At 49.8% G+C, this 18,609-nt stretch overlaps 2 protein-coding genes across 3 annotated transcripts; one reads left to right on the forward strand and one right to left on the reverse strand.

The window, feature by feature from the left end:
• The first annotated feature begins 2,006 nt into the window (after positions 1-2,006).
• Positions 2,007-14,317, forward strand: LOC141961302 (vitamin D3 hydroxylase-associated protein-like). The gene is made up of 16 exons (XM_074908121.1): positions 2,007-2,248; positions 4,511-4,736; positions 5,672-5,785; positions 6,099-6,242; positions 7,196-7,329; positions 7,721-7,927; positions 8,401-8,441; positions 8,611-8,735; positions 9,373-9,498; positions 10,352-10,449; positions 10,625-10,724; positions 11,585-11,628; positions 12,084-12,123; positions 12,561-12,669; positions 13,014-13,159; positions 13,806-14,317. Exons 2-16 carry the CDS (start codon positions 4,527-4,529, stop codon positions 13,929-13,931), a joined length of 1,764 nt encoding a protein of 587 aa, XP_074764222.1. The 5' UTR covers positions 2,007-2,248; positions 4,511-4,526; the 3' UTR covers positions 13,932-14,317.
• A 644-nt stretch (positions 14,318-14,961) lies between these two features.
• Positions 14,962-18,581, reverse strand: NSUN4 (NOP2/Sun RNA methyltransferase 4). 2 transcript variants are annotated; one of them, XM_074908123.1, is made up of 7 exons: positions 18,471-18,572; positions 17,795-18,035; positions 17,602-17,698; positions 17,281-17,435; positions 16,962-17,116; positions 16,178-16,302; positions 14,962-15,384 (listed from the first exon to the last, which is right to left on the reverse strand). In XM_074908123.1, the coding sequence occupies exons 2-7, from the start codon at positions 17,979-17,981 to the stop codon at positions 15,111-15,113; spliced, it is 993 nt and encodes a 330-aa protein (XP_074764224.1). In that variant the 5' UTR covers positions 17,982-18,035; positions 18,471-18,572; the 3' UTR covers positions 14,962-15,110. The 2 variants fall into 2 exon arrangements, with proteins under 2 accessions (XP_074764224.1, XP_074764223.1); XM_074908122.1 differs by having other exon boundaries at positions 17,602-18,035; positions 18,471-18,581.
• Between the last annotated feature and the right edge of the window lie 28 nt (positions 18,582-18,609).

Consider the following 18,609-nt stretch of genomic DNA (forward strand, 5'->3'; position numbering starts at 1 on the left):
TGTAAGGGAAAAGTGGAGAGGGCGATGCTGAGAGCAGTCTGGTGAGCTCAGGTGCTGAACTCAAAGAGGGAAAGGCCTTTAGTAGGGCGTAACTTCAGGTTTGCAGGAAAATTCTTCTTCCAGACCTCTTCTGGACTGGAGAGAGGATGTCAGCTCCTTCCCACACCCGCCAGCACAGTGCTGCTGTGTTTCAAAGCTTTCCCTGGCTCCTTCACCATGAGCTGTTGGCTCAGGCTGCACAGCCCTTGCAGACCTACACCATGTGTTTGCAGAGTGCTTGTCCAGCTGCCTGGCACTGACCAAAGTCCAGGCTTTGGTCTGTCTCAGAGAATTAGGTAGAAATGCTGCTTGGGCCCAAAGGGCTTTGTTTCTACTAGTTTTTCTCATCTCCATCACAAAAGGCTGTGGTCTTTGCTTTGATCATTTTTCCTCCTTCCTCCTGATTTTCGTAAAAATGCAAATCTGCTCTCTTTAACCCACATTTTATTCTGTGGCCAGATAAGGGCGAGAGATTGAGTTATCAGACAATCCAGCTTTTTCATTTGGTTTTACTTCAGTTTGCAGGGTTTTTTTTCTTTATTTTGCAGGCTAGACTTGTAGTCACAACATCAGGAGCAAAGAAAACTCTCTAGAAGAACTGATATCAGCAGAACCTGAGTCATTAGGACAGGTCACTTGGCTTCTTACAGTATCCAAAGCAAACAGCTCTCTGATGTAACAGAAAGTGTCAGAGAGCATTAGAGACATGAGTGTCCCCAGGATCCCAGACATTCATCTCAAACAAGTTTCAAGGGAGGAGGTAGTTAAGTAGCTAAAAGCAAATGTTTAAAAAATAGGTGAAATGTAACACCTTGACACAGCAAGGCTCACCCCTGAAACATAAGAATGCAAGGATTAGAGTTAGTACATCTTTCATTCTGAAACAGCTGTTAGCTGCACAAATCCTGATCTCTCCAAGCACGGTCTCAATCTGCTGTCCTAACTTGCACTCAAAATCACCTGGCTTCCCCCCTGCCCAGCTTGCCCATGGTGAGACCAGTGAAAAGCCCAACTTGCTGTTGTGAGCTTTGTGCCCAGCCATGGAGCAGCTGGAAACATCCCAGTCCTTCACCATCAGGGTGCTGAAGTCTCTGCTGTCACTTGGTGGGGACAGACCTGTGCAAGACACCAGGCATGACAGAAGAAGTAGGAATGCTCCTTGACTTCTGTTGAAGAACTAACAGCTCTCTGTAGCTTCTTTGCTGATGGTGTCTCTACCTTGTCGGAGAAGTTGTCAGGAGGTTACATACAACCCACTTGTCTATGGAAAGGCCCAAGGGAAACTGCAGTACCCACAAAAGCGGGGAAGATGTAGGGATGGTCAGGAGAGACAGCAGCCCCTGCTGCCAGAGGTGTGAGGGTTGGTATGGGAGGTTTCTCTCCCCGTCCTATTGCAATTTATTCAGGGAGAGCCAACAGTCTCCTGGCTGAGCAGCAGGAAAAAGGGGTGATTGAAACAGACCCTCACCTCTCAACTCATGTTCTTGGTTGCTGGAAAGGTGCAGATTAAGTAGTGGCAAGTTTCTTACCAGCTGTTGTGTTCTGTGAGTGTTGGTGGGGTTGGACTGGAGTTGAGGAAAATCTCATGCTTCCAAGAGATATTCCAGGCTGAAATGAGTCAGAAACTGGAGAGTACCCAGAAAACATTTATTCAGGCCTCTGAGACAACTGGAATAACTTCTCCAGAGGAGACCAGCCCATTTCACTGTGATTTCAGTGTTTTGTGAAATGTCTTTAAAATTCTTTCAGAGAAGCGTAGTTAACATACCTCATTTTGTAAATTGGTTTGAAAAAGCACATCAGAGTGTTTGCTTGCAAAAACATGAACATGAGATATAACTGTCAGGATTTATTCTTTGTCATTTTAATCAAAATAGAGTCAAAGCTGACTTAAAAATAATTATTACCAATTTAGAGGGAAGACAGTTCAGCGATAGGAAATTTCTGTCAAAACCCAACCTGCTTGAGAGCTGAAGGTGTTGGATGGAGTGTGATGACAGTATCGGTGCAGTTTTGCTTTTGCAAACATAGACAGTGCAGCTCTTGCTGGGGACAGGAGTGGACTGTCCAAGTTGGTCTAACTGCCTTTTTTTCTGTGGTGGTCCAAAGTGAAGGTGATATCATGGATGCCACAATGAAATCCCAGACCAGCTGCCACAGGCTGACTCTTCTTGTGAAAAGGATCTTGGCTTTCATTGTAACTCCACTGGTGAGTTTGACCCTGGATGTGGATGGATTGAAGTGAGAAAAATATTGCAAAATTGTTGCACTTGGCCTTGGTTGTTTAGTGCACACCAGCACAGCATGGAGGAGTGAACACTAACCTGTGAGTCAGGCAGGTCTGTCTCCTCTGCTATGGACTTGAGATTTGACTTGGGACATCCCTTTGTTTCCCTGCCTCGGTTTCCCCATGGGGACAGTGGTCTCTTTCTCAGCAGACTTTTCTCCCAAGCATCCTTGCTCCCCTTTGCATAGATGTGGGTCCACACAAAGCCCTCCACTATCACCCAGCCCATCTTCCTCCATGTAACTGCTCCCCTCCATGGCAGGGACGCTTTCATTTTATATGGCTCTTGGAGTGCATCAGCAGGTCTACTCATAGGGTGCAAAACAGGCTTGGATTTTGACACCATCCCAGTCCTGAGGCCAACCTTCACTCCCTCCAGTCACTCGCCACTGCCTGTGTCCCTGCTGCAGGCTGTGGCAGGAGCCGTGGGGCTGCCCACAGCTGTGCCATGCATGGCCTTGCAGTGGCAGGAGACATACCTCCGGCTCATGAAGGAAGTGGAGATGCTTGCACATTGATATGAAAGAGGCTTCCTCGGCAGCATCCGGCCACCTGGAAAAGCAGCTGCGCCTGCTGATAAATCCGCCCTTTGAAACGCCAAGTTGGTCTGGACACAGCTGGCTCTGCCTCCGTTAAACATTTGCCAAGTGTCTAAAGGGCAGGATCAGAGCACAGGTCCCAGTGCACAAGGAGTTGTGGGAAGCCAATGCCCTGATGCTTTGCAGCATGGGGAAAAAACCTCCCATGTCCGCTCAGCCCATCATAGAGGTTATGTTTTATGTTGCTGTCACACAGGCAAATAGCCCACCTCTGCCTCGGGAAGGCCTTGCATGGGTTCCCAGGGGCTGGGAGAGGGATGGGCATTGCTGTGAGCTGACCCTGTCCACATGTGCCTTCCAGAGGCACCTGCTGAAGCCAGCACATGCACCTGGAGTGGGAGCTGGGTGGGCTGCAGGCGTGTCCCCATGCTGCTCCTCTCGTAATGCCAGCAGTGCCTTAGCTGAGGAGGCATCCCCTGAGCCAGGGTGCCACTGAAAGGGAACACAGTAAAAGGCCAGCTTAATTTGTTCCCATGTAGCTAATTTCTGTCAGCTCCAGATTGTTTATTTAGAGGATGCCAAAGTCAGTTTTGTTCAGAGTCCTTCCAAGTGAATTTTTATAACTGTTAAGAACAGACATGACAATGGATGAAAAAGCAGGCATTAGAGGACTACCTAGCCCTGATGGGAGAAGGCTCCTCACCTTCATTTCCATATCCAGTTTCACACTTTCTTGGGGCAGGATCAGGTTCTGGGCCTCTGGCCATCAAGGGCAACCTTGCAAAGTTTTGTAATGCACAGTCTAGCTTTTTTCAAGGTGGGACACATAGGAGGACCCACCATCCAAAACCAGCAGAGATCACAGACAGATCATGGCACTTGTTTTGGGGGTGATATTGGCTGGGTTGTTGCTTTCAGCTCAGTGCATGGTTCTTGTGTGCTTGTCGTGAGAGGCATCTGTGCTGGAAAGACCTCAGACACTAGCTGTACCAACGTCTGTTGGAAGTAGTTTGCTTCTAGCCTGCAACCCTGTGGGATTTTCCACTCGTAAGGCAATACCAGCCTGCTCCATCACGGGGTGGAATAGCCTCTCATCTGGTACATGCAGACATCATGGCAGTGCTGAGCACTATTCCACTGGCCTCCTGAAACAGCCTCTTGGCCACCATAGGAGCAGCATAGGCTAAGGGATTTGGTGAGTGAGTGGGTGCCCCACAGCTACGCATCCTCTTGTCATACCATCCCCTAAACCCATGCAGGGAAGTCTTGTGATTTCAAGCTGTTTTTTCCCCTTCTCCCATTGTCCTTCAGGCTACACAGGAAATAGGAGAGGAGCTATTTCCTTGCTTCTTTTGTTCAGCTGATCCCACAGCCCTTCCTCCCCAGCAGAGAACTTCCCGCAGCCCAGAAAGCCCCTATAAAGCTGACGCCTCAAGGTTCACTGGCCAAGCTTCACCTTTTCCATTTCCCAGTCAATCATTCTCCACTGCACGCTCGACTGAAGGCAGCTTTGCAGGGGTCAGCTTTGGACTTACAAACTATTTGCTGACCTGAAGCGGTGGTGCTGGGAGGAGGGACAGGTCTGGGGAGGCAGGGAAGGGCTCCTGCTCCTACCTTGCTTTTCTTTCTCACTCCATCCCTGCAGACCAGAAGGCCACATTATGATCCAGTACCAGCTGAGGCAGGTCCTGCCAGAGAGGAAGGTAGATCCTTCTGCTGCCCTCGCCTTGCTCTGCAGCTCAGCAGCAGCCATAGTGGTCTGGAAATGGCTGGTCAAAAGGCAAATCCAGAAGAAAATGGAAAAGGCTCGGAGGACCCAGAATGAGGGTGTGAAGAAAATGGCAAAGGCTGTCCAGCAGTTCAGGGAGCAGGTAACCTGTCCTTCTGGGGGGTCTGAATACCACCGGGGTGTCTGCTGATGTTGCTCTTCAGCTCCTCCTTCCAGTTCATGCCTCCATAGATTTTATAATGACTCCAGGGAAGATTTGCCAGCAGCCCTCAACAAGAGGAAAGGCTGCCTTGAGAGGAAGGGAGATCACTGCTCTCTTCAAGCTGGATGAGATGCAGTGAGAGTCTACAGCCATGGAGATATGAATTACTCACCAGGAAGAGGTTTTGGACGGTACAGGTGATGAAGCACTGGACCTTCATTGATCCAAAACCCAGTTCTTTCAGGATCTAGAAATGTCTTTTGCCTCTATGGGCAGAAACAAGAAAGCTTTTTCCTCTTACTCCTAAGTTTGCACATCTGTCCACATCCATATATCTTTCTCTCTAAAACCAAGCTTCTGGATGGCTCTTGGAGAGAATTCAAGAGCTTTTACTCAGGTTCCTAGCCTCCTGGCCCAGCAGGCTGACCAGAAGATGCTTGGCCTAACTTAACGCTAATGAAGCACAGGGAATTCAGTGTCCCCCGGGAACAACCAGGACATGACATGGGGAAAAATGAGGCAGGCACCCAACCAGCATGGATGTGGCCCTGAATTCCTACTGCAACACTGATGTCTAACCACCTTTCCTTCCTGTTCCATTTGCTTCTGAGTAGGTATTGGTTAAACCAGCTCATGTTTACACAGGTAACGTACCTGAAGATAAAGCATACAAGCTACAGGTGGTACATATCTTAGCAACATTTTTTCTTAAATATATGTATATATAAATATGATGTAAAACTTTAAAAAAGCTGATGACCTTAAAAAAAGCTGGTTATCAAGCTCTGTTGATAATGGTGGCAAAGCTTATCCCCTTTGAGCCAAAGGGTAACTGGAGCTGCTGTCCTGGCATCTCCTTTATCTTCCCTTTGCAGGTCCCCAGTGTCCAGACAGATGCCATCCTGTCCCTGCCCCTGCTGGAACTTGCTAGGAGACTACAGGAAGGGTCTCTGTCCCCCAAGACTGTCCTCTACACCTACTTAGAGAAGGTGAGTTCTTGTCCTCAGTGTGATGGGCAAATAACTTACATTCTCCATGCCATGGTGTGTGGGCTGGTGGCTGAGAAGACTTGCTGAAGTGGCGATAATGACAAATTTTTAACATAGCAGATATCAGGAGAAAGATATGAAAAGTCAGGGCTTTATCTTCTGGGCCAGACACATTGAACTGGGATGCTCTGTAGAGGTTATTATTCATGCCAAGCCACAAGCCCTTGCTTTGGAGATCCAGGTAGCTACTAAAAGACACTGTGTAACGGTGCTGTTCTTAACTAATACCTATTCCTCCATGTGTCTGGCAAAGGCCCTGGAAGTGACCCAGCAGACAAACTGCTTGCGACATTTTATCCCAGAGTGTGAGGAGCAGCTCCAGGAAATACAACGGCAGAGGGAGAAAGGTCTGCTCTACGGCATCCCAATCAGCATCAAGGATCACATCGGCCACAAGGTGCTTCCCTTTGTGTCTGTGAAGTGTCCCATCGTGAGCTGGGCTGAAGTGATGGGACATGGAGAATGGGGAAGGGACCCAATCCCTCCCTGCTTACACCACAGGAAGCCTGGCTGGGTCTGAGGCTGTTGCCTCACATCTCATTGCAGCTGCAACCCTGTCAGTTAGAACCCTTCATCAGCAAAAAACCCAAGGAGTCAATAGTTATATGCCCAAATGATTTCTTCTCTGATACATGAGACAGCACAGGCTGGGCTATGTGGTTGTTTGGGCCATAACTTAGACTTCTATGCAGAGGTTTGCAGTTATCGGGTATAAGAAAACATTGTTTAGCTTCCAGAAAGTCATTAGTAGCAGGAGCCATTAACCTTGAATCCCTGTTGGGCTGTAGTCTGGCCACAGAGCCACTTAGCAAAGAGCCTGTGCATGAGATGCACCAGGGACCCCCTCGCAGACAAGCCCTGATGAGGATTGACCACAGACTCCTGAGCTGAATTTGTTAGGCAGTCTCCTCCATGTTGACTTACTAACATAGTTAAGAGGACTCAAAGCCCAAAGCAAGCCCCAAATACTAAGGCTAACTGAAAAAGGATCACAGTGTGTTTGTCTGGAATGTATATTCCCTCCCTGAACATCCACTGGTGGCTCCACTTGGACAGCAGGACACTGAGTTTCATCCTGAGCTAGTGCACCTATGGAGTTGCATCTGGGTCAGGGGAAAGAAATGACATGAAAAAGAGCAAGGACAGCTTCAGGAAAAGCCTTAACCCTATGACTGTTTGGCAGCCCTCTGCCAAAGATGGAAGGAGAGGGAGTCCTTGGCCCTTCATGCAAGGATTTGCAAGGAAGTGGGTTAGTACCCACCCCACCCCCCGCAAAGAGGACACCAGATCATCCTTCCAAAACTGCAGGGGAACTGTGCTGACCGTGTCCATTGTCACTTCTATCTGCAGGGACATCTGTCAACATGTGGACTTGTGCAACGCCTGGGCACTGTGGTGCAGGAGGATAGCGTCCTAGTCAAGGTTTTGAAGAGACAGGGGGCCATCCCATTTGCAATGACCAACGTGCCACAATCCCTCTTCAAGTAACATACTTTATTAGAAATCTCTCCTCTGGTTGTGCTCCCGAAGCTAAAACCCAGCCGGTAGGCACCAGGACAGTCTCCTTCCTGTCTCCTGAGATGTTACCTGGATGAGTTCCTCTTCCATCAGCTGCCAAAAATCTCAGTTCAGCTGAAAACAGCTTTTAGATAAGATTAAGAGGAAAAAAACCCTACCATGACATAAGAGAAATCAAGCACATTTGTGCATGGGAGGGAGAGTGGGAGCTCATGGGAACGAGCCACGTTCCCAGGGATTTAGGGGCTGGAAGGATGGGGTTGGCTATGCCACATAAGCTCACTGCAAGGGAGAACCAACAAACTCAAGGCATTAGGCTGTTTCTGACAGCCCGCTTGCTGGTTTTCTTCTCCCCAGCTATGACTGCAGCAACCCTATCTTCGGCCAGACCTTGAACCCCTTCAACCACCAGAAGAGCCCTGGGGGCTCCTCAGGAGGGGAAGGAGCTCTGATCGCAGGGGGAGGCTCCATCCTGGGCATCGGCTCGGACATCGGTGGCAGCATCCGCCTGCCATCCAGCTTCTGCGGGCTGTGTGGGCTCAAACCCACAGCGGAAAGGCTCAGGTAGGTGATGGGGCCTGCCCTTCCCACCTTGCAAGAAGCCTGCTAATTGTCAAACCCAGCAGAAGGAACAAGGTACTCAGTAAGTACCTGGGGGGAAAGGAGAGGATGTTTTCTTAAAGGCTGTCTTACTTTGCTCAAAATCTCTCCCAAGAGGCAGCATTGTTAAATTTTGTAGGGAAATGGCCTATTTTCATTGTAAATCTGGCCTGGGCTAGAAGGAAAAGGGGGGGAAAGTGGTTAAATAATGCCAAAATGGAACATTTTTTGTTAAACCAAACTAAGATTTCTTGCGGGTTTTTTTTTTTTTTCATTTTGACAAAAATTTTCTGTTTCACAAGACTCAAATCAAATACTTTTAATAATTTCCTTCTGGTTCGGGTCCTGAATTGAAGACTCTGTTGTGATATTCAAATACATTAAGAATATCTCATCATTACTGAAATTACAATATACTTCTTTTTCTTTTCCCACAGCCTGTCTGGAGCAAGTGGCCCAGTCAGTGGGATCCTGGCAGGTACATGAATTTTTAATTCCTTTTCTCTATATGCTGTGGCAAGTCCTATGTCCTCTTCTAGGCCTGAGGAAAGCCTGAGACAACCAAGATCTGTCTGGAGTCCATCTGAAATATCTCACCTCATTGCCTGGTCAACACTTGCAGACAGTGTTTGCTCTTCCCACTCCAGTTCCGTGTGCGCTGGGGCCGATGGCGAGGGACGTGGACAGCCTGGCCCTATGCATGAAGGCGCTGCTCTGTCAGGAGATGTTCCAGCTGGACCCCACTGTGCCCCCCATCCCCTTCAATGTGGAGGTGAGTCCTTAAGTCAGCAAGCCCTGGTTCTTTTGAGGGTGCTGCACGCTCAATGTATGCATTATTTAATGGTCCAGTTATCTTTACAGTACTGGTTTCCAGTAACTTGTTAGCTCTCTTTGTGGGCACAATCATAATTATTAGTAAAAAAATATAGATTAATAAGTAGGTATCCTTTGTGCCCTTTCAGCTGGTGTGTAGTTTGTCAGATTGAGAGACCCCAGCAAAGAGTGGGGAAGAAGGCAACACCAGGAGCAAAAAGCTGGAGATTTGTAGGGCAAGACGAGACAGCATCCGAAACCCCTGCAGCAAATCTCTTGACTGAGGACATTTCCTTTCGTGCTGCAGCAGATGAAATTCAGAAGGTTTTTCCACCCTCGTCCTTTATAAAAATAGTTGACTCTGCTGGCCTTGAGGGGCTGTGCTCTATCTGAAGGGAGGACTGAAGGGGAAACTGGAGAAGAAGGCAGGGGTGGACATTTGGACAGGGTAACTTATAGAAACTGTAAGCAGCAAAACAGAAAATTAGTTACTCCCCATCTTCTGGAGCTTTTATCTCTTTCTGCAGTAGGCTTCAGCATGGGGGCAACCCTCAGCAGGGTTGGAAATGCTTTAACTGGTGGCTCCTTTGCTCCAGGTGTACTCCAGCTCTGCTCCTCTGCGGGTCGGGTACTACGACACAGACGGTTACTTCCCACTGCCCCCTTGCATGCGGCGGGCGGTGCGGGAGACCCGGGATGCTCTGCAGGCAGCCGGGCACCAGGTGAGAACAACCACCCTGTGCTCTTCTCCCCGAGGTGTCCCCAGCTTTGCTCCTCACTGCTGAAATCACCCTTCAGAGACCAGACATAGCCCCAAGCCCAACTGTGGGATAAATGACCTACCAAAGATTCAGTATTAAGTTACTACAGCCATGTAATGCAAAGCAGATGCACACGTATGCAGGGTAGCAGTGCATGTCACGGGGAAACAGCACTAGCAGTTAACAAGCTTGTACCTTCACAGGGACGGAGGTATAAAAAATCCATCTCTGATCTCCTGGTAGCTGTGGTCCATGCCAGACAGCATCATCCATAAAGCACTGCATTTGACTCTGGAACATTACCCTGGGATTTTCTAGGTCTGTCCTTCCCCAGTAGAGCTCTGAGAGGTGTTTTTCCCCTTCTTCCCCAATGCCCATGGAGATCTCTGTCCCTCCTGGACCACTGAGGGAGAAGGGCCATAGGACATGGGATAGGAGACACCATTCCCTCCATCTAGACCTACCTGTAGAAACATGCTGGGGGTGCTCCTCATAGCAAAGTGAGTCCATGTCTGAGCAGGTGTCAGTTCTGCTGAGACTGGCAGGAAACTGTTGCAGTTTCTGGTTTAGTGACTGCCTGGGCAGGATGGAGGAGGAAACAGCTCTGGAGAGATCTCAAGAGCTGAGCCAAACGGCATCAGGGAGGAATAATCCCATGGGGAGATGCCTGGGCTGGTAAAGGATTGAACCGGGACCTCTGTTGGCATGTGGAGCCCAGGGAGGTGCTGCTCTGCCTTTGAAGTATATCCCACAGTTGGGCCTTGTAAATTATTCACATTCCCAGGCTGCCACATAATCTTGTGTTTTGGTGCAGCTGGTGCCCTTTTCTCCACCTGGGATCCACTATGTCATGACTGAACTGTTTTTGAAGACATTTTTTGCTGATGGAGGCCATGCTTGGTTGGATGTGTTGTAAGTAGGAGCCCTCTGGCAGCAGTGCTGTAAAACACCGCCATCCCTACACCCATGAGCACAATGCAGAGGCAAAACAAGCCTGTGTCTCCCATCCCAAACAGGAGATACTTAGGCTTCTGAGAAAGGGCATACAGCTTCTCTGGCATGATCCCCTCCTCTTGTCGTGTCTCAGCACAGGAGATATTGTAGATCCAAACTTGAAATCACAGGTGAATTGCTGCAAGATCCCGAGTCTGGGGAAGAAGCTGCTGGCTCTGATTCTTAAACCTCTGGTAAGTCCCTGACCTCAGGCTCAAAGCAGAGTGGTGTCAGCAAGGCCTTGAGACACTTGAAAGCGTGATGGTACTGAGAAACACTTTTAACTCAAAACACCGGGATTTCAGGCTAAGGCACATGCTATCACTTTGGAAGGTCTTTTCTAGACCCCTGCTGGGATTTATCCAGTGCAAAGGGAAGTGAGAGAAGGACCAGCTAAGAGATGTAAAAAAGATTAATAAGAGCCCACAGAAAGCGGTTCTCCAAATGCTAGACCTGGCAGTGTCCAGTTTCCTACAGATTCATGCATTAGGATTACTGCAGCAGAGAGACTTGAGGTTGAAGATCTATCACTGTGTTGGACACCTCACAAAGATGACACCTTCATGGGGACTCCTGGTGATTAATAAGGGCTGGCCCTCACTGTAGTCTTTTCACCAGCTGAGCATCCCTTTGCAGGGCTTCTCCGTCCTCCATTTTGTCTGCCTTTGTGTCCATTTGGGTTGTTCTCAGCTGACAGGATCCAAAAGGCAACAGTGAGTGGGAGGCCATCAAAGTGCTTTTAAAGGTCTTGTTTCTGTGAGTTACCAAGCTAAAAAATGTTTTTCAAAAACAATGAAAAGCAACTTGGTTCAAGTCAGTGTGTTTTGACGTGGGCAGGAAATATTGGCCTGTAAGAAACAATTTGGGAACCAACAACCAGAAGTTGGAAGCAAAGTAAATTCAGAACCATGAGGAGCATTTTTAATCATCATCATTCACACTCAGGGCAGCATCCCCAGACACCGAGGCAGACCAGGACCAGGGGCTTCCAGGGGTGGCACAACTTACTACACCCCTGTGTCATGTCCCTAACAGGAACCTCATACTTTTCCAGTTTCCCCGCTTGGCTGACTACCTGAGCGCTTTGGGTGGAACGAGGTGAGATGGCATCGTCCTCAGGGATGTCCATGAAAATGAACGGTACCTTCTCCTCTAAGTGTCCATTGTGGGGAGGACTGGATTCACAACAGGCTCTGTCTGAGCTGCTCTCTGCAGGGGCTCCATCCTGGACATGGAACACATCTCCGCGGTGTTGCGCTGCCCCAGCGTTATCCTGAAAGGACTGCGGGGCTTGCAAGGACAAGGTCATAGAGGAAGCTTGGGGCGGAGATGAGTGCTAAATCCAGGCTCACAAGGGAAACCTTCTCTACCACTTCCGGATATTGTTGCTTAATTGCTTCACCAAATGCGAAAGGAAACTTTAGACAAATTTTGAAAAATGTATTGTTTTAATTAATTGCTAAAATCACTGGGCCTTATCAACCTTGAGGATTATTTAAACAATTGCTCCTCCACTTAAAGCTTAAAAATGTTGCTACAATTTCCACTTGCAGGTCAGTGAAGGAGATGTGGAATCATCACCATCAAATAGAGGTATGTTTTGAGGACTTTTCTCTCTGGCATCATGCTATGAGTTGAGGCTTTGTAGCAAGCGACAGGTCAGAGGGTCATCGGTTAGGAAAGGGGTTGTGCAGAGGGAAAACCAGAAAAGAATAGAAATGGGGTAGATGGGCTTTTGGGTCAACTCAGCCAAGACTGTCAGTTGCCCAAACGCCCACATTTAACAGTCCTAGCACAACAAATGCTGTCCTGGGAGTGGGGATGGCTAAAGAGAGACTTTTCCAATTCCTGGCCAGTCTGACCATGTGCTGTGGAGGCAGACACTTACACACTCCCCTGCCTCTTCCCTTGAGCACAGCTGCCTGCTGCTGCCTCCTTGGCCCTGCCAGAGCCTGGCACATACCCTGAAGAAGCTGAGACACTCTAGGCATGGGCATGGCCTCCATGTCATCTCCTCTCTCCTCCCCAAGGTGTACCGCACCGAGTTCATCGCCCAGTGGAGGAAACTCCAGCTTGATGTTGTGCTGTGCCCTGTCCTGGGGCCTGCCTTTACCATAGGATACCCCGGGAAACTCCTCAGTAAGTGAGTCTGGGACTTCCAAAGGAGGGCAGGGGACTGCAGTGGTTGAGACTGGACAGAAATATCTACTACCATGGAGCTGCACTGCCCACCTAAGCATTTTATGGGCATTGGTAAGGAAAAATAGCTACCCTAAAGCTATCCAAGCAGATAGACAACACACATGGATGAAGTGATCTGGTGGCAGTTGTTTCTTGCAGCAGACCTGCAGATGACCAGCCCCGTGCAATCCCTCCTCCCAGCAGCAGCTGGTTCTCAGGGGTTTCAGTGAACATGTAACGTGTAAGTTTGAAAGGAGACAGGAGTCTGTGACTGCCTGCATTCTCTCTTCTGTTTCTCTCAGCTGCCATCTCCTCCACGATGCTGTACAATGTCTTGAACTTCCCTGCTGGGGTTGTACCTGTCAGCACAGTGACAGAAGCTGATGAGGAAGAGCTAAAGCTTTACCAAGGATGCTGTGATGACCCCTGGGACCAGATGCTGAAACAGGTATGTGACACAGAAAGTGGTGGAGCAGAAACTGCTGATGAATGTTCAAGTAACTGAAATCAGGGGCTTCTAAATGCTTCTATCAATATGGGCACAGTGAAAAAAAAAAATCACCTATTCTTTAAATACTCCTTGCAAGTCCCTTTTCTTCCAAGAAAGAGTCACTAAGTTACTGAGCTTTGGAGGGACTGGGGGAGCACTCCCAGGCTGGATTATAGGCTGAGATCAGAAAGAAGCTGTGCAGCAAGACTTATTTGAGTAGGTCCTTGTGATGGCCACAGCTCACAGCACTGCACTGAACTTCCCTCCTGCGCCATGACACCTTCACCACGCCAAGGCTGTCAGTGGAGAATGGATCAGGAATGAGGGTGGTGAAGGAAAAGGGATCTGGCTGCAAGACTGCTCAAAGCAGAGCTGGCTGGGGGTTGGGGGTGGGGTGTCTTAAACACACTGCCCAAGATTTGGCATCATGAGAACAGCAAGAGCCTTCCCTCTGCCCCAGCATGCTACCACTGCTTGAATGGCAGGGCTCAGCCTCCAACCCCCCACTCTCCGAGACAAGCCACGTGCCTAGACCATGTTTCCAAAAGCTGCTGGAGGCCTGAGCCCCACAGGTAACCTCTCACCACTTGTGCTGTCGCTCCAGGCCGTAGCAGGAGCCGTGGGGCTGCCGGTGGCTGTGCAGTGCGTGGCCTTGCCGTGGCGGGAGGAGCTGTGCCTCCGGTTCATGAAGGAGGTGGAGACCCTCAGCCGTGAGAAGAGAGGAGCATAGCCTCCATGGTCCCACGCCTGCAGGGCCAGAGGTGAGGAAACGGGACAGCCCTGCACTTCTCTTTTGCAATTGGCAATGCAGAAACTACAGTGAGGAGGGAAGGAGGAAGGAAAAGCCATTTCCTGACTCCCCTCCTTGTCAATATGCACACATCCTATAAGGAACCAAGATGCCATGCAGAGGGCAGGACTGCTTAAACTGGGTTCAAATAATGATAAATCTATGAACTGCACCTTCCTGGAAAGATGGACATTAATGGGGGTTCACCCTCATTTTCACCTGTGTTGACTTTTGACAAAGCAGGGTGATGCTGAGAGAAAATTATTACAATAGCTCAACAGTATTTTGCTGGCGCTGGAGTAACTTCATGTGGATGTAACTATGGGCTGCCCTGTAAAGAACACAGCCACGTCTACCTTTCCCATCACTGTATTTTGCTCACAAAAATAAAAATGTAGCTATTAAGCAATCCTTCTCATAAACTCCAGTAATCCTTCACTGATACCTATTATATGAATGCAGTTATTACTCAAAATCATACTAACACCTTCCCACTGGACACTAAATGGCATCTAGCATGGGAGCATTCACACCTTCCCTCTCAACCACAGCTTTCCTGTCTGTGAGGGATGGCAACAGTCACTGGCCTTTCCACAGCATCAAGCCCTTTCCACCACCACACCACGAGCATCCCAAACATTATTTCCAACCTCACAGCAGGGGCACTCCTAGCAGTCTCTTATTTCAGGACCTCAGGCTGCTCCTTCTGAAGGCAGGAGATAAGCAGACATGCAACTTAGTTATGCAGATAGTGAGATCTGGGACAGAAAGGCTAAGATGCCCAAATGGTGTTTGTTAACCCAAACCTGCTCAGGTAGGATGAAAGCAGTCAGATGGGAGGGAGAAAGCAGCACCCACACAGGGCCATCTACCCCGTCCCGAGATGAAGGGATAAATCACTCCCTCTGATAAGACCCCTCTCTCTTTCTTAAACACCCCAGCCTCAGATAAATATTCAGGAGACTCCACAGCAGGTTTTTCTCATTTATTATCTATGTCTGCAGTAAAAATGCAGACTTCCTTCGGGACATTTTAGAAGGAAAAATAAATATAAAGCAGTTTTGCTTTCCCTGGAACTTTGGGATATTTCCTGACAACCAGCATAGTCTGTTATCCCTTCTACACCCGACATAATTTGCAGAAATACATAGGTCCAAAGTTGGCTGTGAGGTGAGGCAGAACAAGCTCCCCCAGCCGGCAATCCGAGAAGAAGGAAAACGTGTCCTGGAAGAGCGTCCGAAAGTGGCTCAAGTCCTCAACGTGGACACTGATGTTAAACTGGGTTTCTGCAATTTCTACTGCTCTCTCAATCACGTGCTCATTCTGCAGCGGGGAGAGGGAGCACGTGGAATAGACAACCTTTCCTCCCGGCTTGGTAGCGAGGATCCCAGCCCTGCAGGCAAGACAAATACACACACCATCACAGGCAGAAGAGGACTGTGTGGGACACCAGCATTCCCACCCACCAAAATTGGGAAGCCAGCACATAACTCATAGGTGAGAGACAAATCACCTTGAACCCCACAGGCTCAGCAGTCTCACTGTGTCACTGCAACTTGAAGACTGTTTTAGACCAGGATAATATGGGTCAAATACATGCTTAGATTGATAAAGTATTTAACATGGGATTGATGCTAATGGTGAGCAGCTGGAAGGAGTAATCCTGCACTCACCTCCAAGAGAAGGCGATAAGAGTATGTACAAGGGAAGAGGCTCTTGTAGTTCAAGAACTGCCATGGGACTCTCTAATCTGTTTCTTTATTGCCCCAGCTCACAGTCAGCCCATCCAGCCTTCCCAGCGAAATGGGGTGACAAAGCGTCCCCTGTCCTCCCATGTGCTGGGACATGTGGACACTCAGGAATCCTGAAGGGCTGACAGCTGGGACCCAGGAGATCATCACACAAAAGAACAACACTACACCTATCCTGTTCCTTAGACCTTCCTCCCTACCTCCTATGGCTACTGCTGGGGACAGGAAGGACATTTGATCTGACTGAGAACATCTGTACCTTCTTACACTTGTTATGATTTGATGTATTCAACTACTGCCATTCCAGAAAACCACACATGCTTTCCACATTCCCCAGCCAGGGACACATAAAGTAAGAAGAGGTTTCTGTGCCGGCCGTGGAGAGCTGCTAACGTAACACAAATGGCACCAACACACAGCATCGAGCTCACTCACATCAGCAGCTGCAGCTGCAGCATGGGCAACATCTGACGCTCTTTGGTTCGTCTCTTGTGGAAGATGTTGTTGTCCTCCTCCATGACAGAGTGCCTGTCTGTCGTGCAGGGCACATCCACCAGGACCTGTGGCAGCAGAAGCCCTGATCAGAACTGAGAGTCTCCCATAGCAACCTGCCCCTTGCCCATCTCCCCCACCCTTGCCACACACCAAGCAGCTCTCAGTACTGTGCCTAACCCACGCTGCCCGAGCCAGCTGTGCCCTCACACTGAACTGTAACTCGTCTGGCGGCTTTTGCACTTCAGGAATATGCAAACAGACACAGAAATGGTGGGTAACATCACACTCTCACATGAGTCCTCATTTAACGTTTCTACACGTCTTCCTGGTAGGCGTTACTGCAGCACCTACAGCTGCAACCACACACGGCCAGAGCTCCGACAGTGACACCTCCTGGAGTAACAAACCCAGCTCCCACAGCTGGACATGGCTGAGAAACAAGAACTATCTCATCTTCACATTTAACCCCTTCCAGGTGATGGATTAGAACAGGATTTTTAAGGGGTTTTACACAGGTAAATAAAGGTCCAACTCCAGATGCCCATATGCACCAGATGCTGCAGAAAGTGTATAGCAGGAAGAAATCCTACCATATATGTGGCTTAGTTTTCTCTCTTTCTCTGCATTTAAGATTATGAAAAACTGTAAAATTATACTGTAGGATAATTGCTGTCTTCCTCTGAAACAGGAGGAAAGTGAACTGGATGGGTTCCTAATCACTTACCTTATGGAAAGTGCCACCTCCCAGCTGTTCCCAGTCCCTTCCGTCGTAGGATGTGACGCTCACAACTTCCCTTATTTCTGTGGGAATGTAGTTATAGAGAATCTGGCGCAGCCTCTTCGTCCGGCAAATGGAGATGTCGTTGGCTGCCAGATGCCCTGAAAGGACAAAACAGGCACACTGGGAATGTCACTCTTGCAAAACCACACCTGATTCCCAACTCTTACAACCAGAAATTATAACGGTCAGACATTAGTGCGTACAGCACACTCTTCCAGCCCTGTTTTATGGATGGGGACAGGGACCACCGACCTCCACTTACCACAAGCCCCAGTCTGCAGCAGAGCCAGAGTCTTGCCACCTGGAGCCGCACAGAGGTCAAGGACAAAGTCATCTGGCTGCACGTTGAGCGCCAGGACTGGCAGAAGAGATGCTGCGTCCATGAGATAATAGTTGAGGAGCCCCAGAATGTCTGGCCTGGAAATCACCAGTTTGTGTAAAAAAAAAAAACAAATGCGCAAGGGGAAAATAAAACAGCAGTTGAAAGTGGGGATGTGGACATACAGGAGCAGCAGCTGCTCACACACATGCAGCCCCTGAGGCTGGCAATGACAGCAGGCAGTCTGTCCCAGGGATGTCTCACCGTGCAGGGCGAAAGCGCGTGATGTCACCCCTGGGGAAGGTGTAACACTTGATGTTGGAGCTGATGGAGGCATGACGTGGTGGTGACATCTTTGCCTCTGTCATCGTCTCTGCCTGCATCACTGTCCTGCCCTCGCCAAACCCCTCCTGGGACCTGCTTTCTTCCCCTCTCCCCGTCTCCTCCGCAGCTGCACTCCCCTGCGATCGCTGCGCCTTTTTGCAGGCTTCAGAAACAAAATCGGTGGCATTCAGCAGCTCCAGCTCTTGGGTGATGTGGTCGAGAGGACAGAAGTTGTTGAGGAGGGCACCGTACTTCTGCTCACAGAGCAGGCCGGCGCGGACAGAGGGCCACAGCTCCTTCAGCTGCAGGCTGTAGTTCATGTCGAAGTGGTGCAGGGCCAGCCGCGTGGGTGGGATGCGGGAGGCCGTGGCAGCCTTGGGGGAAAAAAATATCAGAGCAGTTAAAAGACAAAAACCTTGAGATCCCAGTGCCACCCCCTTCCCAGGCTCAATGTTTTTCTGGGAAAATCCAGCGCCCTGTTCTGTGCTGCCAAAAGTCCCAGGGGTCTTTCTGCAACCCCTGAAGGTGACTGTGACCCCACCACCCGTGGGCTGGTGGTGCCCTGGGGAGGGTTCAGGGCCAGGAGAGGCTGAAGGCGGCTGGGGGTAGAAGGGGGGCACGGCTGCGTACGGAGTGCCGTAACTGGGGTGTAACGGGTGAGGGGGTGCTACAGGGTGCTGCGAGAGGGGCAAGGGGGTAAAACAGGGAGATCAGCGGGGCGCAATGGGGTGCAAAGAGGGTCAGAGGGACGAAAAGAGGGGGTGCAGGGCAGCCCCCGCGGTGGGGGGGGCGGGCAGGGTCCCGCTCACCCACTTCTCCTTGTAGCGGTAGCGGCGCGGCCCCGGCCCCAGCCCCGGCGGCGGCCCCCGCCGCAGCAGCCGCTCCGCCGCCGCCCGCCCGCGCCCGCCCAGCGCCGCCATCGCCCGCGCTCCGCCGCGGCGCCTTCCG

This window comes from Athene noctua, chromosome 5 (assembly GCF_965140245.1).
Source record: "Athene noctua chromosome 5, bAthNoc1.hap1.1, whole genome shotgun sequence".
NCBI lineage: Eukaryota > Metazoa > Chordata > Aves > Strigiformes > Strigidae > Athene > Athene noctua.